Below are 18,775 nucleotides of genomic sequence, written 5' to 3'. Positions count from 1 at the left end.
CTTATAGCACTCCCCTTTCAATAAGGAATTTACATGCTGCTGGATCATGGGTCACCCTGGCAACAGTGACTGTGACATGCCAAGATCTCTTTTTTTCTCTCCATCTGTCTCTCGGCTACGTTCTGCCCCAAGCACAGCTCTCTTCCACCTTTCTCTCCATTTCGGTGTTACAGACAGGTGGCAGAGGGTGAGGTGTGATATTTAAGACGTGAGAAGGAAAAAACGGAGGGAGAGAAAAGGAGAGGTGCAGATGAAGGAGGGAAGGAGGGTGCGCTGAATGCAGCAGGTGAGTGGTGCTCTCGGTGCAGTCTTCTGCGGCCAAGTTCCTGTGCTCACAGGAATGATGATTCATGCGTTCGCAGGAAAGAAGAGCAGATGGGGGGAGGGGGGGCGCTCCCCTACGTACTCCTGCAGCCCTCTCTCCCAAAACAGCAGAGTGTGCAGAATCACACACAGCCCCACAGAGCCTCAAAGCAGCACGCACGCACGCACGCACGCACGCACACACACACAAACACACACACACGTGCGCATACACACACACACAATATCGTCGCTCATTGTTCGATTCTCTGTCAGATGGAAGGACACACATACCGCGCTACATTACACGCATTCCCTGATTAAATCAGAATGTGTTTGCTGCCCATTGACTCAGACTCATTCTGGCAGCTATTTGTCGCTAACATTAGCCCTCTTTCCCTCATTTCCCTGCCTGGAGTGCATCATTTTTAGAGAGTCCCTTCGCATGAACATTCTCTGCGGTTCAGCTTTGTTTAAGGAGCCAAGCACCAGCGTTGGGAGGGGGGGGTGGGTGGGGGAGTGTGGTTGAAATAGAGAAAGGAAGGGAACTGCACTTCAATCACCAGTAATGGCCAACTTGGCAGTTCAGTTTTGTAAGGAAACCAATGCCATTAAAAAGACTGTAATAAAAGCAAAGAAAACACATCAACAAAATGGCTTTTAGAGGAAGAATTATTCCGTTCCAGCAGCAGGATAAGGCAGCCTGAGATAGGGTGTGTGTAACAGGCTGTGATACAGTGTCAAGAAAAAAGGTATTTCCATTCCTTCCTGTTTGCCTCTATTATTGCATATTTGTCACACTGAATTGTTTCAGATCTTTAGACAAAATATAATATTAGACAAAGGGAAGTAAACGCAAAACACATTTTTAAACTATTATTTCATATATTTAATGAAAAAAAACACCCATATCACCTATGTGAAAACGTAATTGCCCCCTTAGTCACTCAATCATGCAATTAACCAAATTTGATTGATAATTAGATTCAACAGACTGAACACAGCCAGGCTTGATTGCAGAATCTAAACCTCACTCATACTGAACCGTACCATCAGAGTGAAGTAGTCGCCACAAAGATTCTACAAGCACACTATGCCATGATCAAAGGAAATTTCAGAACAGATGAGAAAAAAGTTTTTGAAATATGAGTCTGAGATATGATGGCTCTGAGATTCCTCAGAACCACAGTGAGAGCCACTATTTCCAAATGGAGAACACTTGGAACAGTGATGCATCTTCACAGTAGTGGCCGGCCTGCCAAAACCTTCTCCAAATGTACAGCAACAACTCATCCAGGAAGTCACAAAAGATTCCAGAAGAACACTTAAAGAACTGCAGGCCTCTCTAGCCTCAGCCAAGCTCAGTGTTCATGACTCCACAATAAAAAAGCGACTGGGGAAAAATGGGATTCATGGGAGAGTAGCAAAGTGGAAACAACAGCTAACCAAGAGAAACGTCAACGCTCATCTCACATTTGCAAAAAAAGCACCTGGATGATCCCTGAGCTTTTGGGATAATGTCCTGTGGACAGATGAGTCAAACGTGGCACTTATCGGACGACCAACTGTCAAATATGGTGGCGGTAGTGGGGAAGCTTTGCTGCCTCGGGACCTGGATGACTTGCCATTACTGAAGAAACCATGAATTCTGCTCTGTACCAGAAGGAGATTCTGAAGGAGAACGTCCGGACATCCATCTGTGGGCTGAAGCTGAAGTGTAATTGGGTTGTGCAGCTAGACAATGATCCAAAACACAAAAGCAAGTCCACATCCGAATGGCTGAAAGGAAACAAATTCAATTAAACTTTCGTAGTGGCCTAGTCAAAATCCTGGCTTGAACCCAATAGAGGTGCTGTGGCAGGCCCTGAAACGAGCCGGGCATGCCCGAAAACCTACCAATCTGTCTGAATTAAAGCAGTACAGCAAAGAACAGTGGGCTCAAATTCATCCATAGCGATGTGCCAGACTGACATTAAATCATTGGAAGCATTTGGTTGCAGTTATTGCTGCTAAAATGGAGCAACCACATGGGTGATTGACAATTTTAAAAAAATGTGTTTTATGCTTCCTCAGATTCCCTTTGTCTAAAATTACATTTTGTGAAAAGATATGAAATCATACAGTGTGACAAATATGCAATTGAAGAGGAAATTAGGAAAGGGGGCAAATACTTTTTCACGGCACTGTACATGAGATGTGTGCGTAACAGTTTTTGCTTCATATATTCATATATTGACCTTGGTCTCCTCCCACATGTAGATGTAGTTTTGTTTTGTTGATTCACCTGCATGTTATGACCTGAACTATTAATGAGCTTTTGCATATTATGGGACATAATGTTCAATAATGAATGCAGAAAATGATGAATATAAATCAACTACCAGAGCAATGAACATATTTGTCCATTATTTTTACTTGTAAACATTTTTCACAAGTGGACTTTCTGGGTCAACTGCAGTGTTTTCAGCTGGAGTTTAAACCTCGCGTTTAAACCCAGAGACCACAGAACGTCATTACAACTGGAACAGCTAATCCTTATCTCACGGATCCGGACAGCAGTGCCAGCTGCAATGCCGATCTGTGGTCTAGGGGTTTAAACCCGAAGTTTAAACTCCAGCTAAGCACGCTGCAGTCGACCCTCTGAGTTCCTCTTCTGTGTGGAACTGTTAAAGCCGCTTTGCGAGGAAACGGAGTATGAATGGCGGTTAAAACAGCAGATCAGAAACCATCTACAGAAAGGTCACGGGGAGCTTTCCTGAGGCGTGGTGTAAAACAGCAGGTAAAACGCAAAGCGAGAGATTCAGGCTTTACGCAACTTTTCCCTACTGTCCACCTGAGGTGAGCGGACCGGACGGGACGGGACGGGACGGGCGGTGCTGATTAGGGCTCACGGGATGGGGGGGGGGGGGGCGTTTGAAGCGCACGGCTGCACAGAAAACGGAATCGGCGGGAGGCGAGGAACAAGGTGTTGCTTTCAGCTCTGCGCTGGCACCCGGCCAGCGCTTCACACACCAGAGCCAGAATGCCGCGCTTCTGCAGAGACAAGAGGGGCCAGGCTTAACCCTTTAAGGCGCAAGATCACAAATTATATCATTAGGGTGTTCTTAACTCAACACTCTAATGCCACTGGTAATTGACAGCGATGTAGTTCTTGAACACCGAATCGGTGCATCAGGAAGACTGAAGACAGGGCACCGCTTCAGACAAATGTGCGACCCCGTCCTGTCCGTGGCAATGAGGCTGCTCTCAGATTATAGTCAGTGTCAGTACTCTCCTCCTCCTACTCCTCCTCTGACTTCCTTCCCTTCTCCACCTCCCTCTCAGCTCCCGCTCTTTCCTCAAAAACACAGTGAACACAGTGAACACAGCGTGGCCCAGGAGGAGATGTGATGATGTCACAATCCATCGGCGTCCTGACCCTTCCTGCCTGCCGCCGAAGCGCTCGGACCAGCACGCGGACCAGGCGCTCGGACCAGCATGCGGACCAGGCGCTCGGACCAGGCGCTCGGACCAGGTGAACGGCAGAAAAGGGAGAGTGAAGGAGCAGATGAGACCGAGGCTGGAGGATGGGGGGGTGACCTGTGTAACTGTGACAGTTATGAGTCAGTCAGGCACAGCTGTGCGTTTGCACAGGGCCAAAGCTGGCCCTCAGAACAGGCTCTGAGAAGCTAATTAGAGCTGATCTGCCTGATGCCATCACATGCTGTCACCTCTCACAAACACACACACGCACCTGCATATGATCTGCACACGCTCACACACCCGCTCACGCTGTCCAAGTGCACACACACACACAATCACATGCACACGCACACGTCCACGTCCACACAATCACATGCACACGCACACAATCACGTCCACATGCACTCCCACACGCATACAAACACGTGAACGCACACACCCATAGACACATACCAACAGACACACACATGCGCGCACACACACACACACACACTCACTCACACAAAAACACCCACCCATTTACAGACAGTAAAAGGAGCATGTGAAGACGAGGTGGGGGGGGGGGGGTTCTTTGCTCATGTACAAGCTCGTGTCCAGCGTGGGAGGGTGGGGGGGTTACAGGCATGTCAACCTGTCACCTCGGCTCAGTGTCCCACTGCACCAGCTCTCATCTCACATCAAATCAAGGGTCTGCACACAGGAAACATGCACACGCTCACGCACACGTGCACAGTCACGCACGCGCACACAATCACACACAAGCCTGTATGTGCAAGAGGGAGAGTGGGTGGTCCTGTTCCACAGACTGCGATAGAGAGGGGGCGGGATGAGAAGTGAGAGGAAAGATAAGGGGAGAACGAGCGCATGAACAGAGGAGCGCAGGGAGAGATACGAGGAGACGTGGGCTCGGGTTAATCAACAGGAACAGATCAGATGCGCTGTGTCCAACATGTCCCCCACCCAGCCACCAGCTCAGCGCACGGAGCCACTGCGGCAGCATCCTGTCACCTGTCTGGTCCTCACTGTTTCCATGACAACTAATTTGTCCATCTACTGTCTGCCCCTGCTACCCACCTAGTAATCTGAGGTAGCGGAGGAAGAGGGAGAGGGAGAGGGAGGGGGAGGGGGAGGGGGAGAGAGGGAGGGGGAGAGAGGGACATAGTGATATATCTGGCAGAGGGAGATGGCAAAATGAGAGAATGCAGCACATAGTCGCCCAATGCTGGCCCGTATCCATGGTGACCTGTGGCGCCATGCAGCGCTCCCGCTGACATCACACCTGTTGCTCAGAAGCAGAGGAGTGTGTGTGTGTGTATGTATCTTGTGTGTGTGTGTGTATCTTGTGTGTGTTTTTGTGTGTGTGTGTGTGTGTGTGAGCATGTGTGTGTGCGTCTATATATGTATCTTGTGTGTATGTGAGTGAGAGTGCATGCGTGTGTGTGTATGTATCTTTTGTGTGTGCATGTGTGTGTGTTTATGTTTCTTTTGTGTGTGTGCATGTGTGAGTGTGTATGTGTGTGAGTGTGTATGTATCCTGTGTGTGTGTTTGTCTTGTGTGTGTGTGTGTGTGTGTGTGTGTGTGTGTGAGCTGTGCACGTCTCTGGGGTTCAGAAGGATGGACAGACAGGTTTTGCACATGGAGGTGAGTGAAAGCGAGTGCCCCAGAGCGATCACCACACAGCTGCACAGCGGAGTGGCGAGCGGGGCGCGGCGGGCACTGCAGGGGGCGCTGGCGGGGGTGTGCGAAGCTGAAACCTGAACACACGCCCCCCCCCCACCCGACAGGCACCTGATGCCACGTCCCCCGGCTCAACCCGCCCGCGCCCCCCCGATCGTCACCTCCCACGCCCCGGCAACAAGCAGGACGGGCCGCAGCCGGCACGTCCACACGCACAGCCGTCTCCGAGCAGCCGTCTCCCTGCCGCGAACCGCTGGGGGGGGGGGGGGGGGGCGCTGAGGGTTGTAGCCATAAATATTTCATGCGTTTCACATGGCTGAGTACTTTCAACAGATTTCATTACAGAACAATCCGCTGAGCGCCCGGTTTCCCTAAATGGCTCCTTTCTGCGCCTCTGTCTGAGCCGGGCTCCCCGCTGGAGGAGGGCAGGAGCCCGGCCCGCGTGTGGGAAGCAGCCACCACCCAGCGCACACCCAGAATCACATCCACAGGCGCCCGTTCCCGCCAAACACGGACACGGCAAACCGCACGCTTGGAAACACACAGAAACACTCGCACTCGCACTCGCACACGCACTCGCACACGCACTCGCGCTCGCGCTCGCGCTCGCACTCTCACTCTCACTCTCACTCACAATCGCGCTCGCGCTCGCGCTCGCGCTCGCGCTCACACTCACAATCACACGCACACTCACACTCGCACACACACACGAACGTAAGAAAGGCTAAGGGTATATCAAGACAAATATTTTGTCTTCGGCCCAATTCAGCTTGGTCCATTATGCTACAACAAGATACATCTGCCCAATTGAAACATGAACATAGTGACATGTGTCATATTCTGTATAAAGGACTATGAGCACTCCTCTCTCTCTCTGACCCTGACCACCACTCTTAACCAGAGCACTGCTGAAAGGGCGGGGTCACACCCATGAGTGACAGATGGTTCAACACATCCATCAGACCCAGCAAAACATCAGTTAGCCTGAATATTAACCATCATACAACCAAGCACACCCAAATCCTTCACACGAGTCCTTCAGCGATCTGCCCCTCTGGAGAATTACCACATTGACCGTAACTGGGTGACTGCAACAGAGATCTCCGCCTACAGTCGTCCACAATGTAGCAGACCTGTCAGCCACCGGCCAGCACAGCTCTCTCTCTCCTCCATACCTCCCTCCAAACCCAAACCTCCCTCCTGCTCCCACCCTCCCACTCCTTTTGTAAAGAATGACTGTGCCCCCTACTGGCACACCGATGCTACTGCCAGGACCATTTCCCCCCGGAATGAAAGATGCTGTTCATTTGCACTGCGGTGGGGAGGTTGTACTTTCTAAAGGTACGAATGGTCAGGTTCTGTCACATTACTACTGGCTGCAGCTACACGCGGGCCTGGTTCATAGCGCTCTCATTATCAGTGAATAAACCTCAAATAACTCAGCTCCAGCTGAGTGGCTGTGACGTACCCGGCTCATAATGGACCTGCTGCGCTACCACAGAAAGGCCAATGCATCCAGTTCTGCTACTGAGACCCTCCTCACTCACAGAGGCTAAAGCAGGAACCCCATCACCCCTACATGTACCCACACAGGAAAGGGGTGTTGGGGTTCCTGCTTTAGCCTCTGTGAGTGAGGAGGCTCTCAGTAAAGAAAAGAGTCTTTCTCTCCGTCTCTCCCACTCCCTCTCTCATTCCCTCCCTCACTCCCTCACTCCCTCTCTGCCTCTCCCTCTCTATACAGTGGGTGTGTGGTTGGGTGGGTGGCCTGATTTTCTACACTCAGCTCAGATCTGCTGAACACAGCGCATTCCCAATGGACACACACACACACACACACACACACATGCACGCACACACACCAAATACATCATACCCCTCCACCCCAGACACATGCAAACACACACACACACACACACACACACAGCATTCTCCCCACACACACACTGCTGGGCTCCATCGGCGGATCGCCAGGGAGACGGTAACACAGACACGCAGGGTTCAGAACAGTCTGTGACGGTCAACACCAGTCTCCAGGGAGGTTGCCAGGGCGATGCCGGGACGTCAGGGTTTACACGTGGCGCGGGATTCCCGCGAGACGCAGCGTTCAGCCATGCGCGTTTCCCTCTCCCGCCAGGAGCCCCAGCGCCGCCGCCCATCCGCCAAGCCGCCGGACACGGGCCCCGCCCCGCCACCCGGCCACCAGAGGGCGCCCGTCTCCGGCCCGGCGAGCGCTCCCTTCGCTCGCGAGCGTGACTGACGCCGTCGCCAGCGCGTGGGCAGAGCCACAGGAAACCAGATCGGCTCTGAGGCTGGCGAGAGGGCGGGGCTGAGATCACCGAAAGCTCCGCCTCATCAGGAACCCCAATCACATTCTGAGAGGGGTGGGGGAGGGGGGTTCCCTGCTCCTGTTCTCTAAAAGCGCTGATGACATCAGAACATCTCCTCCAATCCCGCCCAGAGGCCAGGGGACCTGCGACATCACAATCACCCTGTGCCCTCCAAAACTGTGGAACGGCTGATGGGAAATTTGTTATTTTTTATATATACTTAAACCTTTTAGATCTGAGATCAAATCGTGAATATGAGAGAACTACAGGCAATCAGCTTTTATTTCATGGCATTTACATGCATGTATGTTTTAGCAATTTACAGAGATGGCTGTTTCAAAATATGTTCAAAAGCTGTTCAAAATCTGTCTGTACATTTTTGACTACTGTCTCATATTCATCTTTTGATCTTAAATCCAAATGCCTTAAGCATAAAGCAAGGATAGTATATACAGATTTCACTCCACCGTTCCCGTACATCCGGAGGGCACTGTAGGTGTAAAAGGCCCTACAGGTTTAAAAGGCTTAACTGGCCTTCAGACACCAGGTAAATGTGCAGTAGTGCGCCGATATCACACTGTTTAACCGAGCACTCTGTATCGACACCACTTGCCGCTCCAGAGACAAAAAGACGGATAAATTGCTCTTAGAAAGACACTCTGAGGTTGTCATAGAAACAGCAGGCGCCAAATAATGTTCAGTTCTGCGTTTAGTCATACGACTGGCCGCATCTTCTCCCTGCCACACGCGGAGGCTTCTGGGTAATCACCCCCCGCATAAGAGACAAATGAGCCACAGTGGGGCTCCATGCCCCTCCCCCCCCCACCCCCAGTTTCCCAGCAGTCTCATGCCTGACCCCCAGCGAGGGGGCGGGGTTTCCCGCCGCCAGGTCTCATGCTCAGACCCGCTGCTTCTGGGGGGATTCATGTCAGACAGTCCGGCTGCGCAGCCAAACAGCATCGACCGGACGCAGCAGCGCGCCCCACGCTTCTGTCAATAATAATAATCTGAGCGAAAGGTCGCTTTCACTCCTCCAGCTCATTCACCCGGCTGGACGCTTCCTTCTGCGCCAAATCTGCGCAGTGGCTCTGCTTGAAGATGCGTTTAAAAAAAGAGAGAAAAAAGCAAACATTTGCAACATCAGAGGATGATGCTTTCTGACTGTCTGAATGCACGTGCACACACAAACACACACACACACGTACATATGTACACACGTACACACCTGCACATGCACACACACACACACACACACACTGGTACATGCGCACGCACAACTGGACACAAGCACGCAAAACAATTTTTGCTACCGCTGACTCATCCGTTTAGGAAGAGGCAGATTACTTGATTGAAGGAGACTGAAGCTGTGCTTTCATCTTCAGCAGGCTGACTGCCTGCATGCAGATAGCTCCCAAACTATGCTCTATAAAGACAGCCACAATGACACAGCATAACCAGCAGAGGGAGCTCTGTCCAAGCCGTTGAGATTTCAGTGAATTTATTTTTTATTTTTTGATCGAACAGACGCAGATACAGGTAGATTTGTTTCTGAACATCCTGACTGTACATACACCTTCATCGGTTTTCTTTGTTTCTAAAAACTGTATTATACTGAAGGTGGTGACTAAGGAACACATACAATTGCCAGCATTGATTCAAAGTTTTTTCAAATAGTCAGTTTTTATTATTTACTAAGATACACAAATGGTCATACACATTAAGATAGAACTACCATAGTAGAGTTTCAAGTGAAAACGGGCATTGAAAATAGTCTTATAGAAAATAACTACAAATACTGATATATTATAATACCGGAACAAATACTGGAACATCCCAACATCTAAAACACTCTAGAGCATATAATCTCTAATTAAAGATTAAATAACAGCCATTTAAATTGCAGCAGTAGCCTCCAACCACCATGCTTTAATACTTCAACTTGAAAATCAAAGGAAATTTTTCCAGGCTTGACTTCCCCCTGGTGGTTAGAGTGATGTACTACAGCCTGTTACTCAATACTATTCTGTTCAAATTGAAAGGGCCTGCAGGGAACATAATTACATGGCCAAAAGTATGTGGACACCTGACATCAAACATCTCATCCAACATTACGGGCATTAATATAGAGTTGATCCACCCATTGCTGCTATAACATTCCACACTCTTTGCTGCTATAACAACTTCCAGATGTTAGAGCATTGGTGCAGGGACTTGTTTCAATTCAGCCAGAAGAGGTTGTTATTTGGCTTTCCAACTGATACGTTTGGTTATATAGTATGTGTAATCCGCATTTAACCTATCATAGGAAGCTCACTGTTCGGACAGTAAAGATCTGGCTTTATAATCCAAAGCAAATGTTTTTGAGGAATTGGGCTTCCTGTACAGGAGACACAGTGGAGGGGGTTGTTAAGTGATGTACAATGGGGGGGTGGGGGGGTGTCATGGGAGGGGGGTAATTCAGGTGAAGAGGAAAGGATTCGTCTGCAGTCAGACTGCAGAAAGGAAACGCAGCTGAAATACTGAACGTCCATCTTGGTGAGATGCCTCGTCCCTGTGGCCTCGCCGGAACACTCAAAATCTCATCGGCGCTGGTCGCTGTTGAACCCTTTCACAGGTACTCACAGAAACCCCGCCGCCGGCCCCCGCCCCGCCGCCCCGGCCCCCCCAGGGTCACTCACTCCGGCACTTGGCGCAGCGGCCCTTGTCGTACTCCAGCAGCTCCACCGAGCGGCTCCGCTCGCTGACAGAGCGCCGCAGGCCCCCCTCCTCCCGCAGACGAGCCGCCTCCTCTCTGGCATAGTCACCCAGCTCCTGGGTGTACCTGCCATACATCTACAGAGACAGAGAGAGGGGGGAGGGGGGGGAGGGGGGGAGGGGGAGGGGGAGGGGGGAGAGAGAGAGAGGGAGAGAGAGATGGAGGTAAAGGGGGGAGAGAGAGAGGGAGGGAGAGAGAGAGACAGGGGGAGAGAGAGACGGAGGGAAAGGGGGGGAGAGAGAGGGAGGGAGAGAGAGACGGAGGGAAAGGGGGGAAGAGAGAGAGGGAGGGAGGGGGGAGGGGGAGACAGGAAGAGAGAGAGATGGAGAGAAAGTGGGGGAGAGAGAGAGGGAGGGGGAGAGAGGGGGAGGGGGAGACAGAGTGGGAGAGAGAGAAAGGGAGGGAGGGGGGAGAGGGAGAGAGGGGGAGGGAGGGAGAAAGAGAGTGGGAGAGAGGGGTCAAGAACATTGACTCATTGGGTTGTACATATTGCTACAAAAGGGGAAAACCAACTCAATTAAACTCAATAAAATCCATTTTCATTGTCACAATATTATTAGGTTCAGACCAAGAATAATAGCATTTATTATTTCATTTATGTAATTGCTATTGCATTAAGTCGCTGTGGAGGCGTAGCCTGTGGAGGTTATTACTGCTGACCCAGGTCTCACTCATCTGTGGTGGAGAGTCCGGCAGTGCTCTCTGCACACGGTGAATGATGGAGGTGTAAAAACCCCGCACCTGAGATCGCTATTAATCTACTGCAAAGGGCCTGCGAAGGCTCCAGCCCTGATCCTAATTCAGTCCATCAATTTCACGCACGGCCATTAAAATCGACCCCGTTTTACGCGGTCTGGGCCCCAGAGACCGGGCTCTACACCGGAGAGATAGAGACACCAGGCAGCAGTGTATGCTGGGACAGGAATGTAGGATCAATATCTGAGCAGAGACCAGGTGACATAGGAGATATAAAGGAGGAGCTCAGTCTATCCCCTGCTGATCTCAATTTTCCTCACTCCTACTTTTTTTACCGTGGTGTACCTTTTTCTACCTTACTGTTGGGCGCTCACACACACACACACACACACACACACAGACACACACACACTCACACACACACACACACACACGCACACACACCCACTTACACACAGACACACACACATGCACACACACGCACACACACACAGCGGGCTCTCATCCCCCATTGGAAGGCATGGCAGCATTGACCCCTGCTGGAGGGAGCACAGTTGTTATTCTCCTCAGACTGGCCCCGCCCACTTCATGTGCAGCAGCAATCCCATTCGCCACACCGCGAACGCTCTTCTGACCGCAGAGGAAACCCAGCGATCCAAGTTTGTCCAGGTGCAGAGTCACCTCGCTCAGACCGGGCGCAGTGTGGGACGCAGGACTGTTCTGACCCCCTGCCCCCCTGCTGAAGAGGACTGATAAGGACCAGGACTGGTTCTGTCTAGAACTGCCCCAAACTCCACTATCCTAGCCAGACCCAACAACAAGGTCATCTCTCTCCTAATACACACACATGCACACACAAACACACGTACACTAACAAAACACACGCACATGCAAACACGCACACGCACACGCACACGCACACGCACACGCACACGCACACGCACACGCACACGCACACGCACACACACACGTTCGTGCACACACATATACACACACAAAATGCACACAGACGCGCACACGCACACAAATTTTCAATGGGTTGTAATGTCTCGGTTTTCTTTTTAAATCATTTTCTGGATTGTTTTTGTTTTTGGTGCATTTGGACTTGTTTGTTGCAGCCCTTCGAGCCACACACACACACACACACACACACAGACATACTCCTCTGGTCTCTAACATAGGGGATTTATAGATTTATTTTTCAGGTCTCCTCTGCAGGAGTTATTATTCAGCACAATAAAAAGCCCTCCTCCTATTTCCTTCCGACTGGCCGTTAGCTGGACACGAGCGGCCTCTTATCAGACATGTCCTCACTCACAGTGAGAGATTGCCCTTTGTGTGCGCGCGTGCGAGTCCGTGCGCATGCGTCGTGTGTGTGTGTGTGTGTGTGTGAGAGAGAGAGAGAGAGAGAGAGTGCGACTTTTTGACTTTTAAAACCTCAATTTATTCATCATTAGTTGAAAAAAAATTTTGACTGCTAACTTTTGCAGTCCCATCCAAAAAACATAATAAAATAAAAAGACCACAAGATTTTTAAAAAAAGAAACGTCCATTAAAAAAGAAAAACTGATCTAAGAGTCAAACTCAAATATTAATAACCAATTTTCCTTCTTATACTGAACACAAGCAATCCTGTAAGCACCACCTAGTTGTAAATTCTTCAACAACTGAATAAACAAATAAATATGGAAATTTCAGTTTGACCCTTGAGCTAATCAGGAAGCACAACCACTTCAGCACATCGGTTGGGCCGGTGTTTCTATACGATGTTTACTCATGGAAATTCCGGCCATTTTGGCTCGGCCTGCCGTAAAATTCACCAGCTATGATTTAGCACCTGCTGCACCTGCACATTTTAGGCAATAGATAAACACGGAATTTTCAAAAACAACATCAAGTTTTTCAAGAGAGTGAGAGACTGAGAGAGGGGGGAGAGAGCGATAGAGTGAGAGAGAAAGGAAAGAGAGAGAGAGAGAGAGAGGCCACCAAAAAGAAAGATCTAGGGGGCAGCAGAAAGAGAGACAGGAAGTACACCCCACCGTGTCTCCCTGCCCTCCTCGGAGAGCAATAAAAGAACAGGAAGCACTAATGACTTCCCAGATTGCAGCGGCAGCGATCACGGCCTGACCTCCAGGACGCCGCAAACAGACCAACACAAAGGGCCGGGAGACTGCGGGCCTGCCGCGCGTGCCAACCGGGAAACAGGAACACAAAGGACCGCAGCGACCGCAGCGACCGCACCAACGCCACGAGACTGCGGCCACAAAGGGGGCAGGGGCGGCTACGGCCAGCGCCTCAGGAAGCAGGAGAGAGCGCAAAGACGGGTCTGCGGTCAGATGCAAGTTAGTTAATACGGCACGCGGCCGTGAGGTCATAGGTGCATAAACACGCCTGCAGAAGGGTCATCAGAAACAGGGGATGTCAGGAGCAGGATGTCACACCAGGACCGACCACTGTGTGAGCACTGCAGTCAAAAACACGTCTGAACACCCTGCGCACCTTCACCCAACCCCTAAACCTGATGGCCTATCTGTCCTGAACTCTCGCACGCCGTGACCACACCCACCTGTCCTCACGCCCTCGTCCCGGGACGGGACGGCCGAGCACGGGGTGCGCTACAGAGCACGGGGGGGTCGGGGGAGAGCCCGTCGAGCCGGGGAGGGGGCGCAGCAGGGCCTGATCGTGCCTCTCACTTATCCACCATCTGTTTCAGGCTTTGAGTGGGTAAAGATAAATCTGCATACATGCCAAGGGGGGTCTGGGTTCGACTGGGGTTACTGTAGGTGTGGCTGTACTTCGCTGTATCTCTCTGGAAATGAGAGCCAAAAGCAATGCATCCAGTGTTCTAAAAAAAAGTTTTTTTGTTGTTCCTCGTTTGCCAGTTTAAAAAGTTTTTTTCCATCTTTGGTTACTTTGTTGGTGCAGTCTCTTTGCTAAAAGGGTCTTTAGGGGCGACTGCAATCTTCACCACCATTACCTACCATGCAATTTGGACATGCAAACTACTTTAACACCCGGTCCTTCTAGCGAACAATAAAATAGTAAAAAGCTAAATCACATTCGAATAAGAGAAAAAACAGAACAGTGCCAATCACCAGGATCTGCAGCAGAACTCTCTAACCCAGAGCTCCACACAACGACACAACGTACACTGGGTTCGGGCCCCACCTTATTTTACAGCACTGAGCCTGGCCAAGGCATGAGACAGTGACCGTACCCCATAGTAACGCAGGTGCATGTGGGCACAGACACAACACCCTCCCTCCCTGCAGAGCAACTGAATTCAGTTTTAAAGGAGGGTTTGTGGGTAAGAGGCTTTATGGTGTGGTGTTTTTTGAACCGCGGCCAAACTTAAAATCTGGCTACAATGAGGTTAGTGGAGCCTGGAAATTCCCCACAGTGGCAAACTCCTAAATCTCTGATGCCGGTATTTTAAAAGTGGTCACAGAGGTCCAAACGCTTTATCCTACAACAGCAAGGATTTTATTGTAGGCTACAGTGGCTCCTTTCCAGCAAGCCATTTTTCACCAAGCCACACACACACACACACACACACACACACACACACACACACACACACACACACACACACACACACACATACGCATACACACACGCACACACACACGCACACACATACACACACACACACATTCACAAAAGGCTTATGATTATGACTATTTGACTACAAAAAGAAGCATTCTTAAAGATCTCCTGACTTTTTGGTCAGCAGCAAGGTCACTGCCCAATTACCCAACCTGAAAGGCTGTTGGCTAAACACACTCTACTGATTATCAGCAGATAACTTGTTTTTAGCACCTTGTAAACGCTCGTCACTTCATCGTAGACAAGGGACGGCTATTTATAGCACATTCACGCCTGCAGGCAACAATCATTCATCCATCCGGCTAGCCATGCGCTACCGCAGCACCACTGCAGTGTGACTGTGAAAGCCGGGTCCGGAGTCCTTCCTGCACACCCCACTCTGGCCTGCTGGGTAATAATGGCCTGCTTCTGTCATGGGGGGGGGGGGGGGGGGGGGTCAAAGAACCCAAGCAGTCCTAAAGGAGAGGTGAGGGCCTTGAAAGGAAACCAAAGCCCAGAGCATTACCACCACGGTCTCTTAAAACTACTGTTATTCAATATCTTTCTCCCATTTTATTTTTGTATCGATTTCTTCATTTGTTGTGGACATAACCACTCTGCCTGCTATAACCGAATAAAAAAGTAACTAAACTGGCCACAATAGGAAAAGAGAGACATGCTGAGAGAGATATATAGAAATAGATAGTGATATCTGGATATCTACATACCTAGATATCAACATTTTTTCCTCAGAGTTCATCAGAAAAAAAAACAGATTCCCTGAAAGGTGAATCACTCAAATTAAAATATGTTTACATAAAAGCTTGCAGTGTATTGGTCTTCCTGGAACTGAATACTGGTTCTTACTGTCGGAAAGAAGCTTCTCATAACTCAGGCTCTGGGCCACAAGGAGATAGCGTGTTAAGAGGAGGTGGCAGGGAAGGACGAGAAAAATTATGTCTTTTATTTTTGACATCCATGACAGTGAGCAAATCCAAAACAAGCAACAACAAAGTGAGGAAGATATGAATAAAAATAGAAAAAAAGGCCAAGACTAAGTGTCACTAATGACCAGCCATCACTCTCAGTTTTTTACTTATTGGAAACAACCAAAGTTGTACTGCCACCATCAGCATAAGGGGGTGCTCACCAACCCCCCCCCCCCCCCCCCCCCCAGTTACCCCTGGCTCTGTACACTCACTTTCCCAGTCCCATTGCGGAAGGGTAAATAAAGAATGTTTAAAATAACAAAGCAGGTACCGTAGCACTGACAGGAAATACTATCTGACTATGATGCAATAGGATGAAGTGAAATTAAAAAATACAATGATGACTCTTCAGCGATAGTAAGATATGCACGACTATGACCTAACGCGAGCGACACTTAAACTTCTAGAACAAACAAAAACGATGGGTTGGATGAAGGAAAACTGGCGCGCGCCCAAAGCATTTTCCTGGAAGACGCGCGTGACGGCATTCACGCCGACCCTCGTCAACACATCTGTAATGTTTTACACGGCGGGGTAATAAAGCGTGCAGTACCGAGCCGGCGCTGCCATCGGTGCCACGGCCTTAATCGCAGCGGCTCACGGCTCCAGCTTGAGTCACAATGACTCTCCAAAACGGTTCCAGGAAAAGAGCCCAGGGGATCTTGGGAAATCCATAAACCTAATTCCGGCGAAGCAAAACATGTTGTGGGAAACGGTCACGTGAATGGGTGAGCTCAAAGGGCGACGCGTCGGCACCCCGAAAAGAGCTGACGCCGACTTGTGCCACTTCCTGAGTCACCCGACCCCTAACGAGGCCTCATATGTCCTTCATCAGAGCTCCACCAATAAGAACGGGCCAAACTGCATGGTCCACAGTGTGATTTCCTTTAATCTTTTTCTGGCAAATGTCCTTATCCTTCACCTAGGGGGATTTATAGACCCAACCATCAAATCATCAAAAACACTCATTTCTGCTGGATATTTACTGGAGTGATTCAGGTGAAGCGTTTCTCTGAAGGCAGCAGCAAAGATTCCACAGCCGGGAATCAAACCCGCAACCTTCTGGTTTTGATCCCAATTGTGCTATGAATCCCATCTGCTGCACCACAGGCCAGTACATAACGGCAACCTGTAGGGCCACAGGGCTGAGCGGAGAGCCCGGCAGCCCCTCCCTCCTGCGCGCGGCGAAGCGGAGGAGCAGAGGACTCGACCTCCAGACGTCGCGGGTCAAGAGGAGCACAGACAGGACCCTCGCTAAAGTAAACACAGGGGGGCGGGGTGGCGCGCCTGTCAGAGAGCGTGAGGGGAGGGGAGAGGTCATTCACCGGCAGACCATCCCGACTCCTGCGCTAACGCTGTGGAGAGCTAACGCTCGTTACCGTCGTGATTAACGGACCCGACAGCCAGGCCCGCGCCGCAACGTACAGACCAACAGAGGAGCATCATGGGACGTCCTCACAGAAGAGGAAATGCAGGAAGCTCAGGGTTTGCGTGAACAGAAGACATGCAATCGGCCTCAGTCTCTTTTACCCACAACGCACTGCACGTCTCCAGGGGTAGCCCGCACGGTTCCCAGCGGATGCACTCAAGGTTTTAATTTTAAAAGTGTCAAGACACATGAGAGGAGGCTCGTTAAAATGCAGTTTAAAAATACCTCCTCACGGACGAGTCGCTAGAAAGTAAAACGTTAAAAGTAGCAAAAACATTCAGAACTAATGCTCGTTCCGACAAAAACCTATCATTACGCCAAGTATAGCCATGTGTGCAGCACACAAAAGCAGAGCCTCAACATGCTCGGCTGAGATTAAATTGAACCCAGATGAATGGAGTGAGAGGTGCAGCAGTTTTGTCCACAGTGGAGTGCGGTATACGATCCCCACACGGACGGCTCAGCGCTTTGCCTGTCAAGGCCATTCCTGCAGAGAAACGGGCAAAGTTTCCCTGCTCCAGACAGCAGCCCCGGCCCACGGCAGGCAAAGATTAATCCGGCTAATCCCCCCGGGCCTGGGGGGGGGGGGAGCAGAGCGGGGCGATGTAATGACTGCGCACCGCTGGGATTACACCCCCCTGCTAGGAGCTTCAGAAACGAAAATCCGGCGGTCACTTGAGAAAACAAACGCCTGGCCCATGTCCCCACGCCGGGCAGCGCGGGAGGACACGCTCCGCCCCTGAGCCTTCTGCCGCGGCTCAGAACCCCCTCTCCACGGACGGCGGGATCAGGCCCAGCGCGCGGTCCGGCTTCGCGTCGGAGCGAGCCGTCACAAGAAGACCATGTTCAGCCATTAAAGCAGAACGGCTGGACCGCACGAGAAAAGACACGCCTCGCCTCCACAGTCTGACTGTCAAGGGCTGGGAGGGACAGAACGCAGCGTGCCTCGCCACCCGGGATCGAGTCGCGGATCACACAGACCCGCACGGCCCTGCGCAGACGAGGCAGCGTCAGGAAGCACCCCGTCTCACAGACGCATACCATATCGGTATTTCTGCTTGTAATCTGAAGATTCAGGGGGGTTACAGGTTCACATCACATTGGGCGGGCACGGTGGCATAGTGGTTAGCACTGTTGCCTTGCAAGAAGGAGGTTCCGGGATCGAATCCAGGTCTGACCGGATCCTGTGTGGAGTTTGCATGTTCTCCCCGTGTTCGCGTGGGTTTACTCCGGGTACTCCTGTTTCCTCCCACACTATAAGACATGCATGTTAGGTGCGCTCCTGCAGTTTCCCTTGACCAAGGCACTGGCCTCAGAACTGGACTTGGTCCCCGGGCGCTGCACTGTGGCTGTCCACTGCTCCTAAGTAACTAGGATGGGTCAAATACAGAAAACAAATTACCCCACAGGGTTCAATAAAATATATTTTTAAAAATAATTGAAAAAATCCCAGGCATGGTACTGCTGTTGCTCCCCTGTGTTCGCCAGGGTCTCACCTGAATTGCATTTGTAAACCGATGTAACCGCTAGCTTAGCTGCACACTGCTAACA

At 50.7% G+C, this 18,775-nt stretch overlaps 1 protein-coding gene across 7 annotated transcripts in view; it reads right to left on the bottom strand.

Moving 5' to 3' along the window:
- The window catches only part of clcn2c (chloride channel 2c), a 122,372-nt gene that overhangs the window by 60,388 nt on the left and 43,209 nt on the right, over positions 1–18,775 (bottom strand). For all 7 annotated transcript variants that reach the window (XM_035385563.1, XM_035385561.1, XM_035385565.1 and 4 more), the window contains exon 2: positions 10,449–10,602. In XM_035385563.1, coding sequence (XP_035241454.1) covers positions 10,449–10,602 — 154 coding nt within the window. The remainder of the gene's footprint in view (positions 1–10,448; positions 10,603–18,775) is intronic.

This window comes from Anguilla anguilla, chromosome 12 (assembly GCF_013347855.1).
Source record: "Anguilla anguilla isolate fAngAng1 chromosome 12, fAngAng1.pri, whole genome shotgun sequence".
NCBI classification, from domain to species: Eukaryota; Metazoa; Chordata; class Actinopteri; order Anguilliformes; family Anguillidae; genus Anguilla; species Anguilla anguilla.
Note: the sequence above shows the minus strand (reverse complement) of the source record. Positions and strands in the feature narration are given on the sequence as shown.